Source organism: Mytilus edulis, chromosome 8 (genome assembly GCF_963676685.1).
Source record: "Mytilus edulis chromosome 8, xbMytEdul2.2, whole genome shotgun sequence".
NCBI classification, from domain to species: domain Eukaryota; kingdom Metazoa; phylum Mollusca; class Bivalvia; order Mytilida; family Mytilidae; genus Mytilus; species Mytilus edulis.
This window is the reverse complement of record NC_092351.1, coordinates 34,852,881-34,870,415: the sequence shown is the minus strand read 5'-3', so window position 1 is coordinate 34,870,415 and position 17,535 is coordinate 34,852,881. Positions and strand designations below refer to the sequence as shown.

Sequence of the window (17,535 nt, the reverse complement as noted above, 5' to 3'; positions counted from 1 at the left end):
ACAGAAACTAACATGTCCGTTTGTAATGCAAGTATGTTTGCATTTCTGAAATGAAGTAAAAGTATTTTCCCTTCTTGTCAAAGAAAGTTATTTTTAAATCTTCGGATTATCAAAAATCACAAAATAATAGAAACAGCGCTATTTGTGTCTCTGGACTCAATGACAAGAAAAATTTCCTCGTTGCACTTGACCGAAGCTGTATATTATGATCCGGTTTTTGTTTCCGTATTATCATTTTAACATAGCTCAATTAAACTTTCATTCATTCATAAACCATCATGTTTTTTCTTTGTGATCTTCCATTTGTAGTTTTTATAAGTATTCAGTGCTTTAAACTTTCATTTGGACAATTCTGCTACGATGTCAAACCTAATGGAAGGTCAGTGACGTTCTATTATTATGTATTATGAAATTTTTAGGCAAATTAATTATACTTAACGAAGAACTTTTCAATAAGTAGTAGAAAATTACGTTTCATAGATTTATTTATTTTCTTGTGAAAGATGTACCAATTCGGAAAAAAGACACAAAAGGGACAAACTGATAATCGAAAAACAAATGTTTATGTTCGGCACTGGCATGAAAAAAACACTTTAGTTCATAGATTAAATTTGCTGTTAAAATGTTGGAACCATCTCAAATAAAAAAAACAATTATATTCCTTATGTAAACCTTTAATTCGTTGTTCGTATTTGGCTATACTTTAGGGCCTTCTTAGTTTGATCAGCTCTACATCATTTTTATAAGCTGTTGGTTTTTTTTTTGTCAAATAGAGTGCACTGATGAGACGTTTTAAATATCGATAAGGGAATTGGGTCCGTTTCTGTTATTTTATTCTATCGCCAATTACAAAATTGAAAGCATTACGGTATGTCAAAACTGCTTCAACGGGAATACAACTGATGAAACTAATCAAAACAATGGCAATTTTGATTAAATTCAGGCATTTTCAATGATAAGTGATGGGTGAAAGACGAATTTTAAAACCATTTTTCATAGGTCGTCGGGGATTCTTATATTCCAGACATTAAAACAAAACTGAAACATTTGTACATAATATATTATACTGTAATAATAATATTTTTGAAGTTAGCATAGCCTTAAACCTTGTATTAAATGTTAATATGATAGCGATATTCATGCTTCTTTATGACCATACATGTATATTTTGACTTAATTATATAATCTAGTATTAAGGTAAACCTTTCATTCAAAATCATAACAAAAGAATTAACATTTGAAAATTAAAATTATGCAGTCTCCGACAATAAAAAGCGGTGCAAAAATGCATAAATTGCAGCTGCAGTTGATTGATAGCTATATGATCTTTTTGTTCTTGATGACACTGGGCGGTGTTCCTGGTTTGCTCAATTTTAATTACATGCACATGTTAGCATAGGGGGTATTATAGCTTATTTCTGAATTAAAGTTATATTTTTTATCTTAACAGTTTAAAAAGATTTTTTATTCACCTATTATGTAGATCAAGGAAAATGGGCAAAACTATTCTTTATAATCTGTATACATAAATTTTTGACAGAAACATGTATCTAATTGGAAAAACAGATTAGGAAAAAAAGTGTACAAAAATTGTTTATTGTTTTTACAATTTAATAGCAAATAGTTTTAATAACTGTTACATTCTGGGAAAAGTAAAATAATTACTAAAGATAAGAATAAATGTCATTTGAATTTCTTTTTATTTATTCAATATATTTTTTTTAATTTAATAAATAGACTGTTCTGATAAAAAAAGTATCCAATAAATTCATAAATGCAACTGTTCGGAAGCCAAACTTTTTATACGACACCAATCTGATTGTTAAGCAAATACCAAACTATTACTCCTGTAAGACATCACTTTACCACAAATGGTCACTCAGCAGAACCATCCAACCAGACATCTATCAACATTAATAATTTAGCCTGCATGATGGATGGTGTCTAACTATAACAAGACAACTGTTACTTTTCTTAACAACAACAACAAACAACTTGACCCACCTAGCTGCTGCCAGCACACTATTCTGCGACGACACATTCTACTCATGTCCAACTCTCTTCCATCAGCTATGCACAGTTCATGCAATGATAGATGGTTCTATTTTTCCACTAGTGTACGCTCTAATACCATGAAGGAAATACCATGTCATCTATTAAAGCTTCTTCAACCACATACGATATATCGCTCAACGACACTGGTTACAACGTCAACCAGAAACAGTGTATATTGACTACGAGACAGCAACCAACATCGCAGCACGGACAGTGTGGCCAGGTGTAACAGTGAACGGCTGCTTCTTCCAGTTCATCCAGTGTATTTGGCGAAATTGACATAAATGTGGACTGCAGTACTATCATAAAGATTATTATATATTGATGTTTATATATAAAAGATTTTTCTCCCATCATTATACATATAGTGCCCCATACTTATTTTACCACAGTGCTTTATTTATTTCCTTATGCAATTCATTTATAAAATTGATTCATATATTATATAAATTATGTTTTCAATAAAGTAGAACTTGATGTATTTGTATCATGATAATCAGTCAGAAACTAAGAAACTAACTAATAGAAAGCAATAACAAACTTTATACGTAAGTTGGAACAGACTATACAAGTATATATGCTCATTAAACCTTTTGGTCTTTTTTGTTTTCGTTAGTAAAAGATAATTGGTAAAACTAAAAGTGGCAAATCAGGAGTAAACGCACTGGGCCAGTTGCACATCTTTAATGACGACATTTCCCTATGAAAAAATATGCTGTTGAAAATCAAATATACTGCTACGAATGAATGCATTCAACTTTTTCAATCATTTTTTGTTACATACTTTGCAAAATTTCTTAGAGATCCACTGTGTTTAATAATCTTCTTTTATTTTACTTTTCAGGGAGGTACGCTATTGTTGTGCAAACTCGGAATTAAAGAATGGACAATGTGTTGGTAAGACTATATAATATAACTTTGGTCTCTAAGCAGTACAGGGGCTTACCTTGGTGAAAACTTAGGGTCCCCTTTATGGCCGAAAGTTTTGACTTACTTTAAGTTCGGTATCTCTTTTAAAAATCATAAATACGCCGGTACAGTATTTGAAAAAGAAAAAACCGATGCATACATACATATAATACATATGAGCATCATCATTAGTCCAGTAACGACAGACAACATTATAACTAAAGGAAAAATAACGAAAAGACAAACAACAGTCCACAAAACACTACACAGAAAATTCACCAAAACATGGGTGAATTTAAGTTTTCCTTTCCATGTTTGCCTTTGATTTATGGCTTAAACAGAGGGGGAAAAAAAGAATAAACCATGGACGGGAATAAAAAAAAGTCGGTGAAATTATAAAACAGACAAAAAATTCCAAAAGGACAAACAGTCTATAGAACACTATATTTTGAGAAACACGAACCCAATCAAAAAAGGTGGTGAATAAGTTCCCCGGAAGGGTAAATAGTTGTAAGTAATCTCATCTAATGAATTTAACTATCAAAGTCTGTAAGATTATTAAAATTAATACGAATGCACAAGATTCATTATTAAACTCAAGATATTCAAAAATAGTTGTAAGTTAGCTTAGCGCCTAATTTCAAGAAAAAGAAAAGTGCATTGGATATTTAAATATTTTGAACTCCGTTGTCACTGAAGAGACAATTGTCAAAATGCGTATCTATTGCATTAGAATTGGTACTGTTTGTAATCATCAAGTATATTTCACAATGAATATTTCTTGATTAACCTTTGGATGAATTTTCTATCATTAACTTCTTTAGAATGTAAGATAGGATTTTACACAGAAGCAGGAGGTAGTTGCAAACCATGTAACACGAACTATTATGGATATAAATGTATCGAATACTGCATTTGCAGACAAAATCAAATGTAAGTACATGTAGTGTATAGCTATCAACAACTTTAATACTGTACATCAACTTAAATCATTGATATATATATTTCTGTAACATATGCCATACTCAACATCCCGGCTTGGCAATTTCCTTTTGCTTTTTACCTGTTTCCTAATATTTCCAAAGTCATCTTACTTTTTTATCATATAGCTTCGATTAACTACACATCATTAGTTTAGAAAATTTTAAGAAATGGGTATGAAAGTAAATCTAGTATAGAACCCAGAACTATTTGGTGTCATAACTCTGGTGATCTTATTTGGCATTTAGGAATGTAATTTTAAACGGTAATGATAGCTTCTCACTCAATTTATCTACAGCTTCATGATAATGCACACAATTGATATTCCTTTTCAGATGTGAAAATGTATTCGGATGTATAGATGTTACCGTTTCCACTGATACGTATTATATCACTACAGGTAAATTAGTTTTATTAACTTTTTATACTGCATTCCTAAACACTTCAGAAATAAAAATTTAATATTTCACATCATTATATACACACTATATTTAAGACAAAAACTTTCTAAAGTTTAGAATATGCCACAACGTTGACATGTAAGCACGTAAATATGAAGAGTATAAGTTTCTCTCTCTCTCTCTTGTTGATGTTTTATTTAATCATTGCAGTGTTAAAACATGAACCTTGTATAACTTACTTTGACAAATTTATAGAAGAAATACACATAAAGTGATAGGTTTCACTGGTATGTATGTCGCATGGCAGTAAATTTATTAAAATTTTCGATCCGTTGAATTTGAATTGGCTAAAAATAAGTACTTGATGGACTAAATTCATGTTTACAGCCCAACTCAACTGCGCATATTAAAAATAATACTCCGACAATGATGTTTACAATAATCCCATGTACACACTGTTTCAATGATATTGAAAAATTGTAGATACATATTTCAGACTTTATAACCTTTTCAACGGAGGCAACACTTTCTAAGAATACAGAAATGACAACAGAATCTGCTACATTTCACGCAACATGTGAGTATAGATGAATATGTACAACAGCAATTTCATGATGAATTGAAAAATATGCTTGATTGAAAAGAAATAATAAATTATATATATCAAACAGTTGTTTTATTAAAAAATATATAGCCAATGTAAACTTTGAAATATTAATACCAATATGTTGGTTTATTACTAGAAAGTCATGATTAATATTTAAAAGTCAAATGAATAAAAAAAAGTATTTAAGCATATAGTGCACTGAACTGATTTAAGTTGTGATAATAATCTTTGGCTCATAAAACTATACCAAATAACATAGTCTGCATAAATAAACTCATCATAGATACCAGGACTTACTTTTTGTATGTACGCCAGACGCGCGTTTCGTCTACAAAAGACTCATCAGTGACGTTCGAATAAAAAAAAGTTAAATATGCAAAATAAATTACGAAGTTGAAGAGCATTGAGAACCAAAATTCCTAAAAGTTTTGCCAAATACAGCTAAGATAATCTATGCGGTAGCTGCAAACCATGTAACGCTAACTATCATGGACATAAATGTTTCGAATACTGCAGTTGCAGACAGGAAAAGGAATATCAATTGTGTGAATTATCATGAAGCTGTAGATAAGATCACCAGAGTCATGACCCCAAATAATCATGGTTTGCAATTACCTCATAAAGTCCTTTTATTCTGATTTATTTATTTTGTTACAGATGAAACCACTTTTCAACATCAGCAAGAGAACGAATCACAGTATACTACAGCAAGGATTCGAGGTCAGTATATTGTCATCAAATTGGTCACTTTCTTAATTATACGTGTATAACGTTCTCAGTTCAGTGGTAAAACTCATAATTATGTTCACTGATAGCGTTTGATTTTGCCAGTTGGTACGGATCCCCCTTTGAAATTTGCCTTGGAGTTTGGTAGTTTTATTATAATTTTTAGAATAATCTTTCACGAAAAAAATGCCTAAAACAGTTTTGACTTATATAATTATTGTTATTTCAATACATTATTTACATCATTAAATGGTATTTCTTGATTTTAGACGAAAATCATGTAACTCTTCCACTGGTTGTAAACAGTGTGCAGGACCAGTCAGTTATATGTAAGTTTATGACATGTCTTCAGCAGTGTACAAAAGCATAGTTCTACCAACACTTATTTATCATGTTTTCCAGTACTACACATGCTACAAAGTTCCAAGCTAACATGCCTTTCTTAAATTGTATGTTATAAATAAATAAATTAGTAAGAAACTAAGGTCCTAACTCCCTCAGGTAAAGTTGACCTTAGATTGATTCGGCTAGCATGTTTGTATCAATATTAGTCATATAACGCGAATCTGCTTCTTTTTATACATTTGTAGCTTTTAAATTCCGCTTTTAACATTCCTGCTTGAAGTAAATCCCGAAAACCGTTTTTGACGCATTTACTGTAAAAAAAAAAAATTGGTTTTCGGTTAACTGATTTTAAGCTATTTTTATTTGGACCTACTCAAAAAACACAAATGAATTAAAAAAAAAGCGCAACGTATAATATGCCACTAAGACAGTTAAAGTACTTTTAGTAATTTATTCGTCCTGGTTTAAAATTATGTGTTAATCTATATAAAGGTGGTGAGTATGTTCCTTTTACATTTTGTAAGCACAAAAGTTGAGAAAATAGTTGTGACCGATGTATGATTTTGTGTAGATATACCATATAAAGGTAGGAAAAGAAGTAAATGTCACGGATAAAATGGCACAGCAAAACATGGCACAGGAAATAATGTCACAATAATACTAAAACAAAAGTAAATATAGTATATTGAAAATTGATAAAGAGATACTTCTAAATTTTCCTTAAAACCTTTAATTGTGGCAGTGGCTTTACGTGTATTATTTTGAAAAATATTTGCCTTTCAGCAATCACAAAACAACAGTTGATTATATTCTCGTTGTCAGCAGTCGGTTTCTTCTTACTACTTGGATTATTGTTTCTTTGTTGGAGATATAAAGAGAAGGCAAAATCAAGACACATTACAAATTTATCACTTAAAGATCAAGGCGAATTTGCAAATAGAGACAAGAATGAAGAAGCCGATTTTAATAAAGACAATAAATCTAATACGTCATGTAGTTTTGAAAGCTTATATGATGAAATTGATGAATCGTCCATTATAAAATCATTTAAGAGGTTGCAGATGATAAGTCAGATTTCCAATCCATACTTGGATGTAATAGATGAACCAGAGATTCCGACAAAAACTAAAAACCAACTTTCAGTAAGTTCTTGTTACCTTACACCGGTAACTAGAAATGAAAAAAGTAAACATCTATTGGACAACACATACATTGATGTAATCAGCGGTTCGGAGAGTCCTAAAAGTTGCCAAAGTACAACTTCAGACGAATCCAACTATTTAACTCCAGTTAATTCTCACCGGTTGGATAATTGTATAGGATCTCTTGGTAGTGATACATGTTTGAACGATGAAGGTGATTACTTACAACCGTACACATCAGTTCTTTCAACTCAAATCTATTTATTACAAGAAAATGCAGATTTTTCCAAAAATCACCAAGCACATGACGACAATTCTTATTCCAATGATGAATTAAACGAACACAAATATTCACATTTGTACCAACAATTAAATGATGGCTGGGAGACCAAACCTCCTACTTATATGACCACATTTTCTAAGTCAAGGCACGATGCCACAGAGACAGATGCCAGCACACCTTCTGATATAACTCCTTCGAAATTTCCAAATGAAAGTGTTCCAGTTACTGACAGAAATGCACCTTCCGGCATTGTTCAAAACAAAGACCTCTTAGTAAAGGAAGACAATGTGCACTCCAGTAATAGTTCATTTTCCTCTTTAAAGGAAAGCGTCACAGTTATAAGTGACAATACCACTTTATTCTCTACATCATGCCATTCTTCAAATGAAGATATTACAATTACAGACAACATTGAAACTGACAATTCAGATCCCCTGTTGGACATTTCTCATAGAAATGAAAATCAACATGAAAAATGCTCTATAATATGCGATATGAAAGAGCATTCTTTTAACTGCACACACGAAGTTTCTCTCAAGGAACAAGAAATTAATACTTCTACAGAAAATTACGTCATAATACCAGATAAAGTCACCGATGACTTTCAGTCAAGTATATAACTAAATGTAAAATGCTTATCTTCTTACGCCATTCAGTGACTTATTTGAATTCATATTTGATATAAAAATACTAGAAAGAAGTCACAAAATTTTGAATTGCCCATTTCGGTGAATTAATAAATGTTTGTTATGAAATGAGGAAATACAATATTGCCATAATTGGAAAAAAATGTATAGAATATCAATGCATTACACAAAACTACTTTAAACCTAAACAAAAACAAAAAAAAAAGAGCAAAGATCAAAGAAACAGGTAAGCATAGATTTCACTTATTTTTCATAAACATTTCTTCGACGAAATAAACAAAAGAAAGATTGAAACTGATAACTACGGTTGTTGTATAGAAATATAAATGTGCAAATAAGAGAAACAAGAAATCATAAAAATTAGAAATGGGGAAACAAAATTGAAAGTGTCATTTGAATTTAGAGTAACCTGAAATGCACGAAAATGATATATATGTCGGTAAGATTGAATTTGAAATATTTTTTGGGAAATAACCTTTGAAATAGACACTTCGATGTGGCTATAAGTCTTGATGATCTAACAATATTTCAAAAATTCTGTGATTAATTGTATCTGCTATCGACCAGGTTTTTTTGGATAATCGACAAAAGAATTTAAACTAAAATCTAAAATAATTGTTCTTTTCTACACTGGAAAATTTAGTAATTTGACATAGTGTATAGACACATGACTATTGTCTAAGGCCATACATTGTCGTAAAACTTTAAAGCATTTATAAAACCATGGAAGATGAAAAAAAATATTATTAAAAAATCGACAAATGCTTTTGGTTTGCTTTGAGTTTGCTGTGTCATTGGTTTGTTCATCACATATGCTTTTATTCTTATAATAATCCTTGATTTTACCGTCTCTGAGTGATCTATATATCCTGTTTTGAATGCAGTACTAAGTTGAGCTACAAAATATGGTGCCAGATGCCGATGCTTCTTTAACCGTCGAATGATCGTTAGTAAACAATTAATACTTTGTATTCGTCTTACCTGTTTATCTTTAAGATTTTGACAATTCAAAGTGGTAAATGAGAAATTCTAATGCAATTATTTTGTATCAATGATTCGAATTCTGATTGGATGACAGTTAGCGTAAAAATTCTCTAGCTCCTTGTCTGTAACTAAGGAAGCAAACAATTTGAATTGCTGAATGTATTGACATGTAATGTTTACAATAATAAGGAAAAACATTCACATGTTGCACCTAAAAATCTTCTTTTTATCAAACTTTATTACATTTTGAAGCGGCACAGAGGCCAGAAAACGCCCGGTGTTTGTTTTTGACGCCGGAAGCATACCTATGACGTCACCTAATGGAGGGACCTAAGAAGATAACATCTTTTCGCGGAATTTTCTTTAATGAAGATTTTACACTGAAATAATGATTGAAATTTAATTATGAACTTGTTTCGCTCCGCGTCGCCAGGTAAACTAAACTTGCGACAGTAAAACTACCGATGGACGTCCTGAAAGCGTCTTTTTTTCTATTCTAACACTTGATAAAAATCAGAAAATTGAGTATATATTGTACTTTTTTGTGGGGAAAAAACACATTCAATTTAAATGTTAAAATCCGTTAAAGAAGCAACTTAATTGTAATTATTTTTGGTACATATTACTAATAAATGAATTGGAGAATTCAAAATGTGAGAAATGTTTCTAAGCCATCATTCAATTGACTCATGAAGATATAATTGTTTGTCAGTGAAATGATGTCCATTTATTCAATTGTTCTAAAACCTTTTGTTTTGCAAAATTGATTTTTTTTTCATTTAACCATTAAAGTGTTTGTCATTGATGCCAAGAAAAAAAAAGATTTTGTATACGTCTTATCTGCTTGTTTTTAAGATTTCGACAATTAAGAGAAGTATATGAACAAAATAACATTTTTTTCTATGAGAAGTTACCTAGGTGTAATTAAACAAATTAAGATCGCTTTCATTGCTTGGTTAATATTCCACTAAAAATAATAATATTCAGAATTATTTAAAGTTGTCATGTAAGCGGGTTTTTAAATATTGTCATATAAGCGGGAGGTTTGGCTAACCATTTTTGTACCAAATCTGGAATATTGGAGCTGTTAATATAGTATGTTTCCATGTATGCTGGCGTTTGTTTGTGTTGCAGTTCATTATTTCAGTAGTTCTGTTGTTTTATCTACTTGTAGAAAAATAGGGAGAAAACAGTCAGTTTAGCAGAACAAAAACTTTATCAGTCTTTATGTGTCAGTCTTTTAAATTACATAAATTACTAAACATATGAAAAAGTTCAAACCACTAAATTAGGGCCAGGGTTGGTTAACCTAAAATAGGAAACAAAGTATATGCATATTGTCTATTGTTGAATATCGCATGTTAACCTGAAGATGTCTTCCTGTCTCCTATGTGTATATATTTCATATAAGTTGTGTATTTTTCTAAATATTTATGATTGATCAGGTGGAAACAATGGAAAACGTCGTTGTTAGATTATTCCAAATTCCCAATGTTTAACATACGGTGTATGACAAGAACTGATTATTATCTATTTAGAACTTTATTGTATCATTATATCAATCTACAAAGTTCAATCGACATGTCTGGTAAACTATGTCGTTTGATTATAATGTATATGTCTGTCCATTTGTCCTTTGCTACACTAGAAGACCTTGAAACCCGAATGGAAAGCAAATTCCACCATTTGGAACGTCTTTTAGAAAAACAAAATGAACGTATTCAACGTCAGGAGGAAGAAATAACTCAGTTGAAAAACGATCTAGCCAATAACCAGAAATCAGATCTTCACAAAGAGAGGGAAATCACTATTTTGAAAGAATTATTATCAAAACTCTCTAGGCAGTGTACTCGACGAAATAGTGACAACAATAATGTTGCAGGAAATAACATCGCAGAGACAGAAAAATGTGAGTAACATTTTAATGTACAAACATTCAGTCGTTGTCAAGTCATATCTTATACAGTCCGTTGATGGTGTAAATTTCCCACTAACACCATACACCATTACACCATACACCTTGTACCATTACACTATACACGTTACACCTTTGCACCATACACCTTACACATTACGCCATGCACCATTCCCTATTCTATCTACACGATCCAAAATTACCCATAATGCACTTCAGTTTTAAATATTAAGATTATTATTATTGTTTATGTTTACAATTCGGAAAAAATAAAATAAAAAGAACTACACCATTACACCATACACGGGCTGTAAAATGTCGCGATGACACTTTTTTACATAATTATTTACTATGATATCGATGATAGGAATCCATCTTACTTATGACATGTATTCACATTCTTATTAGTGTATTGTATATACGCTTTCAATTCGAACACGGCTGAGTTAAACTTTCTTCGATTACAAAACTAAAATGATTTTAATTTCAATTCCTTACAAAAGCCATCCATTTTTTTATCATGTTTATTGAATAGCAAAATATTGGCAACACAAATATATGTACCAAAAAGGCTGACACGTAATAGTTAAATAAAATTCTACATTTAAATGGTTAGAGGACTGTTTTACATTTTAAATATTGAAAATGACTGTGTGTTTTACTAAGATTACTATTTATCACGTTTATATTTTTCAGATAAGCGATTACTTGTTGGTAGCATAGTCCCTACTGAAATCCAATCGCCTCGTACAACAGCTTTTTATGCCTATATGAGTCACATTGATGCCAGTCCAGGAAAAGGTCATACATTAAAGTTTGACGTCATAAAAACAAACATCAATGGTGGCTACAATCCATTTTCTGGAATATTCACGGTACCAGTTGACGGTGTGTATGTGTTTACGTTCAGCTTGAGGCTATATTCAGGGGTTTATGGAGCCTACGAAATAATAAAAAACGCAGAGGTTGAAGGTGCAGCAATAGGAATTATCGAGGGTTCTAACACACAGTTACAAGTAACTGAAACAATAGTATTTTCTGCTAATAAGGGCGACATTGTCTATGTAAGAACACATCCAACGCTAACTCATACAGGAGGTGTTTGGACCAATGAACATGGAAGATCTATGTTCGCTGGATGGCAGATTTAACATTAAATATAATTCAGCTGTTTGTTTTGTTTTGTTTTTCTTTCAACACTTACTATTACACCAATTCTGGCGTGATCACTGTTGTTCGTCAGTATCTAAGGAATATCCCCAATCAAAGGTACCAGGATTATGATTTAATACGCCTGTGGCTCGTTTCGTCTTCATAAGACTCATCATTGACGCTCAGATCACAAACGTTATAAAGCCAAACAAGTACAAAGTTGAAGAGCATTGAGGACTCTAAATCTCAAAAAGTTGTGTCAAATACTCAAACAGTGCTAGAGGCCTACTTAAACTTGAAATTACGTTCAGAGTTGTTAATTTCTGTGTCATTTGGTCTCTTGTGAAGACTTGTCTCATTAAAAATCACACGACATCTTTTTTTTTTTAATTTGTGTCATGAATGGACACCCAATATCCTTTCTGTTCTATATTATATACGGAGTATATCAAAGTATGTCTTTCGTGCTATCGGAAACTAAAGAAAGTTTTCCCGTGATTGATGTGTACAATGTATGCTCGTATATTTTATTTAATGTTATGACGTATTTATGTGTGCAACATTGTTCTCTCAAGTTAAGGCCAGTTTGTGTAATAACGTAAAACGCACATCACCTACTCTTTATGCGTAAAATCAACACAAAACCTACACAAATTTTTTGAGAGTAAAATCTACAGAAAATCTACCTTGAGTATAGACAAACTAATGCATCGAAGAAAGTTTTAAGGCATTGATTTTGATGTACATATTTTTCAGTCTGCAGAAGATAGCAAAATAAATAAACACACAAGTTTCAGTTCATACGGTCCACTAAGATACACAGTTTAAATAATCTTTTGCTGGCAGATGTCTATTGTCCATTTATTGTCTATTTAGGCCAATACAACTCTAAACGGGTATTATATTAGAAGAGCATCTCAAACTTCTTTCCTAACTTAGTTTTTTTAGCACCTTCTGCAGGAATATAGATTCGACCGTTGGTTTTCTCGTTTCAATGGTTTAACACTAGTCATTGTTGTGACTCTCTTTAGCTTGATGTTTGGTATGAGCCAAGACACAGTGTTGAAGACCGTACTTTGATCTACAATTGTTTACTTTTACAAATTGTGATTTGGATGGAGAGTTGTCTCACTGGCACTCATACCAAATTTTCATATATCTATCTACTCTTCGGCAGATACAATTACTAAAATATTATTATTAAAATTCTCCATGAAAATAAATGTACCAAAGGTTCAAATCTCAAGTTTCGACCACGGAGAAGTTTTCGATTTTTTTTCTTCTTTTAATTCCGATGTAAGATTCTACATTAAAAATAATGATAAAATAGTTTCCAGTGTTAAACTTTATTATTCAACTTACAATATTATATCTTATGTATTAACCGCTTTGATTAGCACACGAACTGAAAGGCGAGAAACCCTGTATCTGACTTATTGCAATTTGATTTTAATAAATACTTTCTGGGAACATGAATGGGGTAAGGATTCATTCACGACACAAAATCTCTTTATGCACTTAGAAATTCAAAAAATACATGAAAGGCGATTTAAATGCTGCTCTATTTTATTGAAGTATTTCTTCCGTACTTGTCGAGTCCCCCAACATTGTAATTGAATACAAATATTAAATGAAGTTAGTTTTCCTGAAAGCTGGAAGTTTATTTTATACTGATAATTAAATTTGTTTTGTTTTTGGAACTATGTATTATAAAATTATACATATACTCATAAACTGTGGAATATGTTTTTAAATTTTTAGTAAGTCACGTAAGTGTGATTAGATCGAAGATTTCAAAAGTCATGAAAAAATAATTGAATTTACAATTGGATCTTTTGTTTTTTTAGTGAATTGTAGTGAATTTTCTGGCATTTTTAATTCAAATAAAAGATCTTAAAACATATGAACAAATGTCTTAAGTTGATAGAAAGTAGTCCGGTATTTTAAATTCACAACAGGAGGTTTTGAAACACAAATGGATATGCCATAAATGTCTAATGTAGAATGATAAATAAACAGACGAACTTTTTTTAATTTTTGAAGAAAATGAAGAAAAATAGTTAAAATGTATATGTTCAGAAATACATAATACTAATAAAACAAAGTAAGAGATGCGAGCGGGATTTATCGCGCCTAAAGCCATCCAACTGTGAAATATATACCAAAATAGGTGAATTTTTAGGACATTTCACGAACAGATCGTACAGGTGCTTTATAACTAACAGGTGAGATGTTGTTGCAGTAAAAAATATTCATTTTAATACAATTATTAAATTTGTATAACGTAGAATATGTTTTGTCATTCAGTTTCTTCATATTTAACTAAATTCCACTATGATGATTTCGTAATGCTAGTCATGTTTACTGTCGAATAATGATACTATTCTTTCATTTTAACTGTGGAGCGAATCATTAGTATTGTATATGCGGTGCATTTTCACTGTATAATTATTATTTTTTTTATCTTTTACAGCTCATTTCTTTAAGCATGTAGAGCAAGACTTTAGTTGATTTGCTTGCTTTTTTTATTGGATAATCATTATGATAACACCCAATTTAATTCAAATATTAAAAATACAGGTTAAACTATGCCTATTCATATTGTTTAAAAATGTCAATCTTATTTACAAAGTTTGTATAAACAATTATACAAACAAAGCAAGCAAGCCAACCAAAGTTTTGCTTTACATGCATTAGGAAATTAGCTGTAAAGCCTTAATTTAGCCGACTTGCTCAAATAATAGATAAAGTAAGAGAAAGATTTGATAAAATTTAACTTACGGATAAAAGTTTGGTTTTAAAACACTCTACTAAATTCAATAGAAATAACATTTATTTCAAAATTAATGTATTCCATTTAGTTTCTTATAAAGCGTATAGAGATCTTTATCCTTATTTTTTTTATCCATTTCCATGACACTTCACCACTAATTACGTACATCTTGATATAGATTGCACCTTTGTTTTCCCGTTTAAAAGGTTTTACACTGGAGCCCTTTATAACTTGCTGTTCGGTGTGAGCCAAGACTCCATGTTGAAGACCGTATTTTGACGTATAATGGTCTACTTTTATAAATTGTGACTCGAATGGAGAGTTGTCTCATTGTCACATACGACATCTATATGGCTCAAAAACGAAACGAGACGGGATAAAAAGGGTTGAAAAAATCTACGCTACTTTTTTAATATATTTATAATGGGCTTTATATGAGTCAAAATAGAGTAAAATAGTGGGTCGCATTTGGGTATAAGCGTCACGCCGGATTGCCGATTTTTTGCAAGCGTGACAGGTGAAAGTCAAATGATTGTGTAGAGAAAAACGGGAAATGAAGTCTAGCGGGACACGGATAATTACAAAAAATTAGAACTGCATAGTATAAGCGGGATACGGGAATCTGACAAAACAATAAGCGGAATACGGGAATCTGCCAAAACAGTAAGCGGGATCCGGGATCAGAACCCCCCAATGAGACCCCAGAAAAAGATATTTTTGTATATTCATCCTATTGTTACAGTCATGCCTTCAATAACAAAAGTATCCGATGCATGCATTTTTTCATATTTTTGGTCCCTTTTTCAATTTTGTGGGGTCCAAATTTATAGACAAAAGTCCTTTAATATAGATATTTGGAATTCGTTGACATGCTGAATCTGACCATGTATCAAGTTTGGGGATTTTTTGCCTAGTTGCTGAAATAGCCCACATAGAGTTCCAAAGGGACTAAAATCAACAAAAATGAATTGTAGCATGCATTTCGTGTACAATAACCCAAATGTGCATGGTTTTACCTCTGTGGTAGTATCCATTCGCGGATCTAGAATTTTTCATAAGTAGGGGCCCACTGACTGCTTAAGAGGGCCCGCTGCTGTCACGCTCCAGTGATTCACTATATAAGTTAAAATCAAGGAGAAACGTAATCTGAAGAATACAATATGACATTTTGAGAATCGCTTTTGTTACAAGTTTGAAAAGCTATATATTTGATGAAGAATGAATGAGGAGTTTGTATTTCAATTGGAAAATACATGTATCATAAATCCTAAAGTCATCAACTAAGTTTTTTTTCATTTGTTGCAAGTGCATTTATCACATAATTCTACAATAAAAATTTCTCGCATCTTTGAAAATTCTACATTAATAATGACTGCACTAACAGTGATAATTCATTGCATCTATAGTTAAAATGGATCGCTTTCAATAATCGATATGCTATATTATGATGCTTTTATAACACTTATTTGAAGTTTAATGCTATGTTTGTATATTATAAAGACATATCACAATGAAAATATGTTAAAACTTAACTTGAAATCCTTTAACTTGATATTTTCAAAACGTAAACAAATACAGTTTTCCCATGATCCTTTATTCTACAATAGACATACCCGCATATAACAGTAAAAATGAACTAGCTGGATTCGCACTTTATATACACTGCTTGTTAATATACTTAGACCTGTACGGAATGTTCCATATGGAATGTACATGGAATATAGTAGGAATATTGCTCTGAATTCCTACCAGAAAAGAGTGATATTCTAGTCGGACAGTAGTAGGAATCCACACGGAAAATAGACGAAAAATTTAAATTAGCAGGAATTTCTTAGTAGGAATACCAATATTCCTACCAGGATTATGCAAATTAGCAGGAGTAATTTGGTAGGAAAATAAAATTTGTGCTAGAAAACCTAGTAGGAATTTTTCAAAATTCCACCCAGAAACACATTTATGGTAGGAATCTAAAAATATACAAAATGTAAGTGTATATTCACAAAGACACAACTGGGTCAATGATTAAGTTTGAATCTCAACACCAAAGAACAAAGGAAATTCCGAGAATACATTCATTTTTAAGAAAATGGACTTTTGGAACTGCAATATATGCAAGCTAGAAATTGTGTTATACATAACCATGAAGATTAGCCAAAATTATGCCTAAATGAAATTAAGAGTGAATTAATGAATGAAATTATACACTATTGTTGAATTAATTGATTAAAAAATAAATTTAGCGGGCAGATAAAAAATTCATTTTGAATGTTTAAGAATTACATTCAGTCTTCATAAGCCATATGTTCTTACATTTCTACATTGTAGTTGTGTGACCCTAGCTTGCAGCATTTTGTTCCAACACAACTTTTCATTCTTTTCCCCTCCAACTTTTGAATTTGTGAACTGGAACTTGCTTGGATTTAACATTGCAAAATGTGTGTCATTAGCAAACAAGAATCCAGTCCAATAAAACTAATAAGATCCAGGTAGAAAGATTTTCTGGTAAAAATCTATAAATTAATTCTGGTAGGAATCTTATACATGTAGTAAGAAAATATATAATCAAATCAGATTTTCAAAACAGAAAAAAAATCCATACAGACTTTTTAAATTCC

The 17,535-nt window shown here is 31.2% G+C and overlaps 2 protein-coding genes across 2 annotated transcripts; both read left to right on the top strand.

The window, feature by feature from the left end:
• The first annotated feature begins 227 nt into the window (after window positions 1-227).
• Window positions 228-10,026, top strand: LOC139486764 (uncharacterized). Its single transcript, XM_071271703.1, has 8 exons — window positions 228-379; window positions 2,900-2,952; window positions 3,789-3,897; window positions 4,281-4,345; window positions 4,843-4,923; window positions 5,611-5,673; window positions 5,949-6,008; window positions 6,808-10,026. The coding sequence occupies exons 1-8, from the start codon at window positions 279-281 to the stop codon at window positions 8,067-8,069; spliced, it is 1,794 nt and encodes a 597-aa protein (XP_071127804.1). The 5' UTR covers window positions 228-278; the 3' UTR covers window positions 8,070-10,026.
• Window positions 10,027-10,620: 594 nt separating this feature from the next.
• On the top strand, window positions 10,621-12,168 carry LOC139486774 (complement C1q-like protein 4). Its single transcript, XM_071271732.1, has 2 exons — window positions 10,621-10,989; window positions 11,692-12,168. Exons 1-2 carry the CDS (start codon window positions 10,662-10,664, stop codon window positions 12,144-12,146), a joined length of 783 nt encoding a protein of 260 aa, XP_071127833.1. The 5' UTR covers window positions 10,621-10,661; the 3' UTR covers window positions 12,147-12,168.
• Window positions 12,169-17,535: the final 5,367 nt, after the last annotated feature.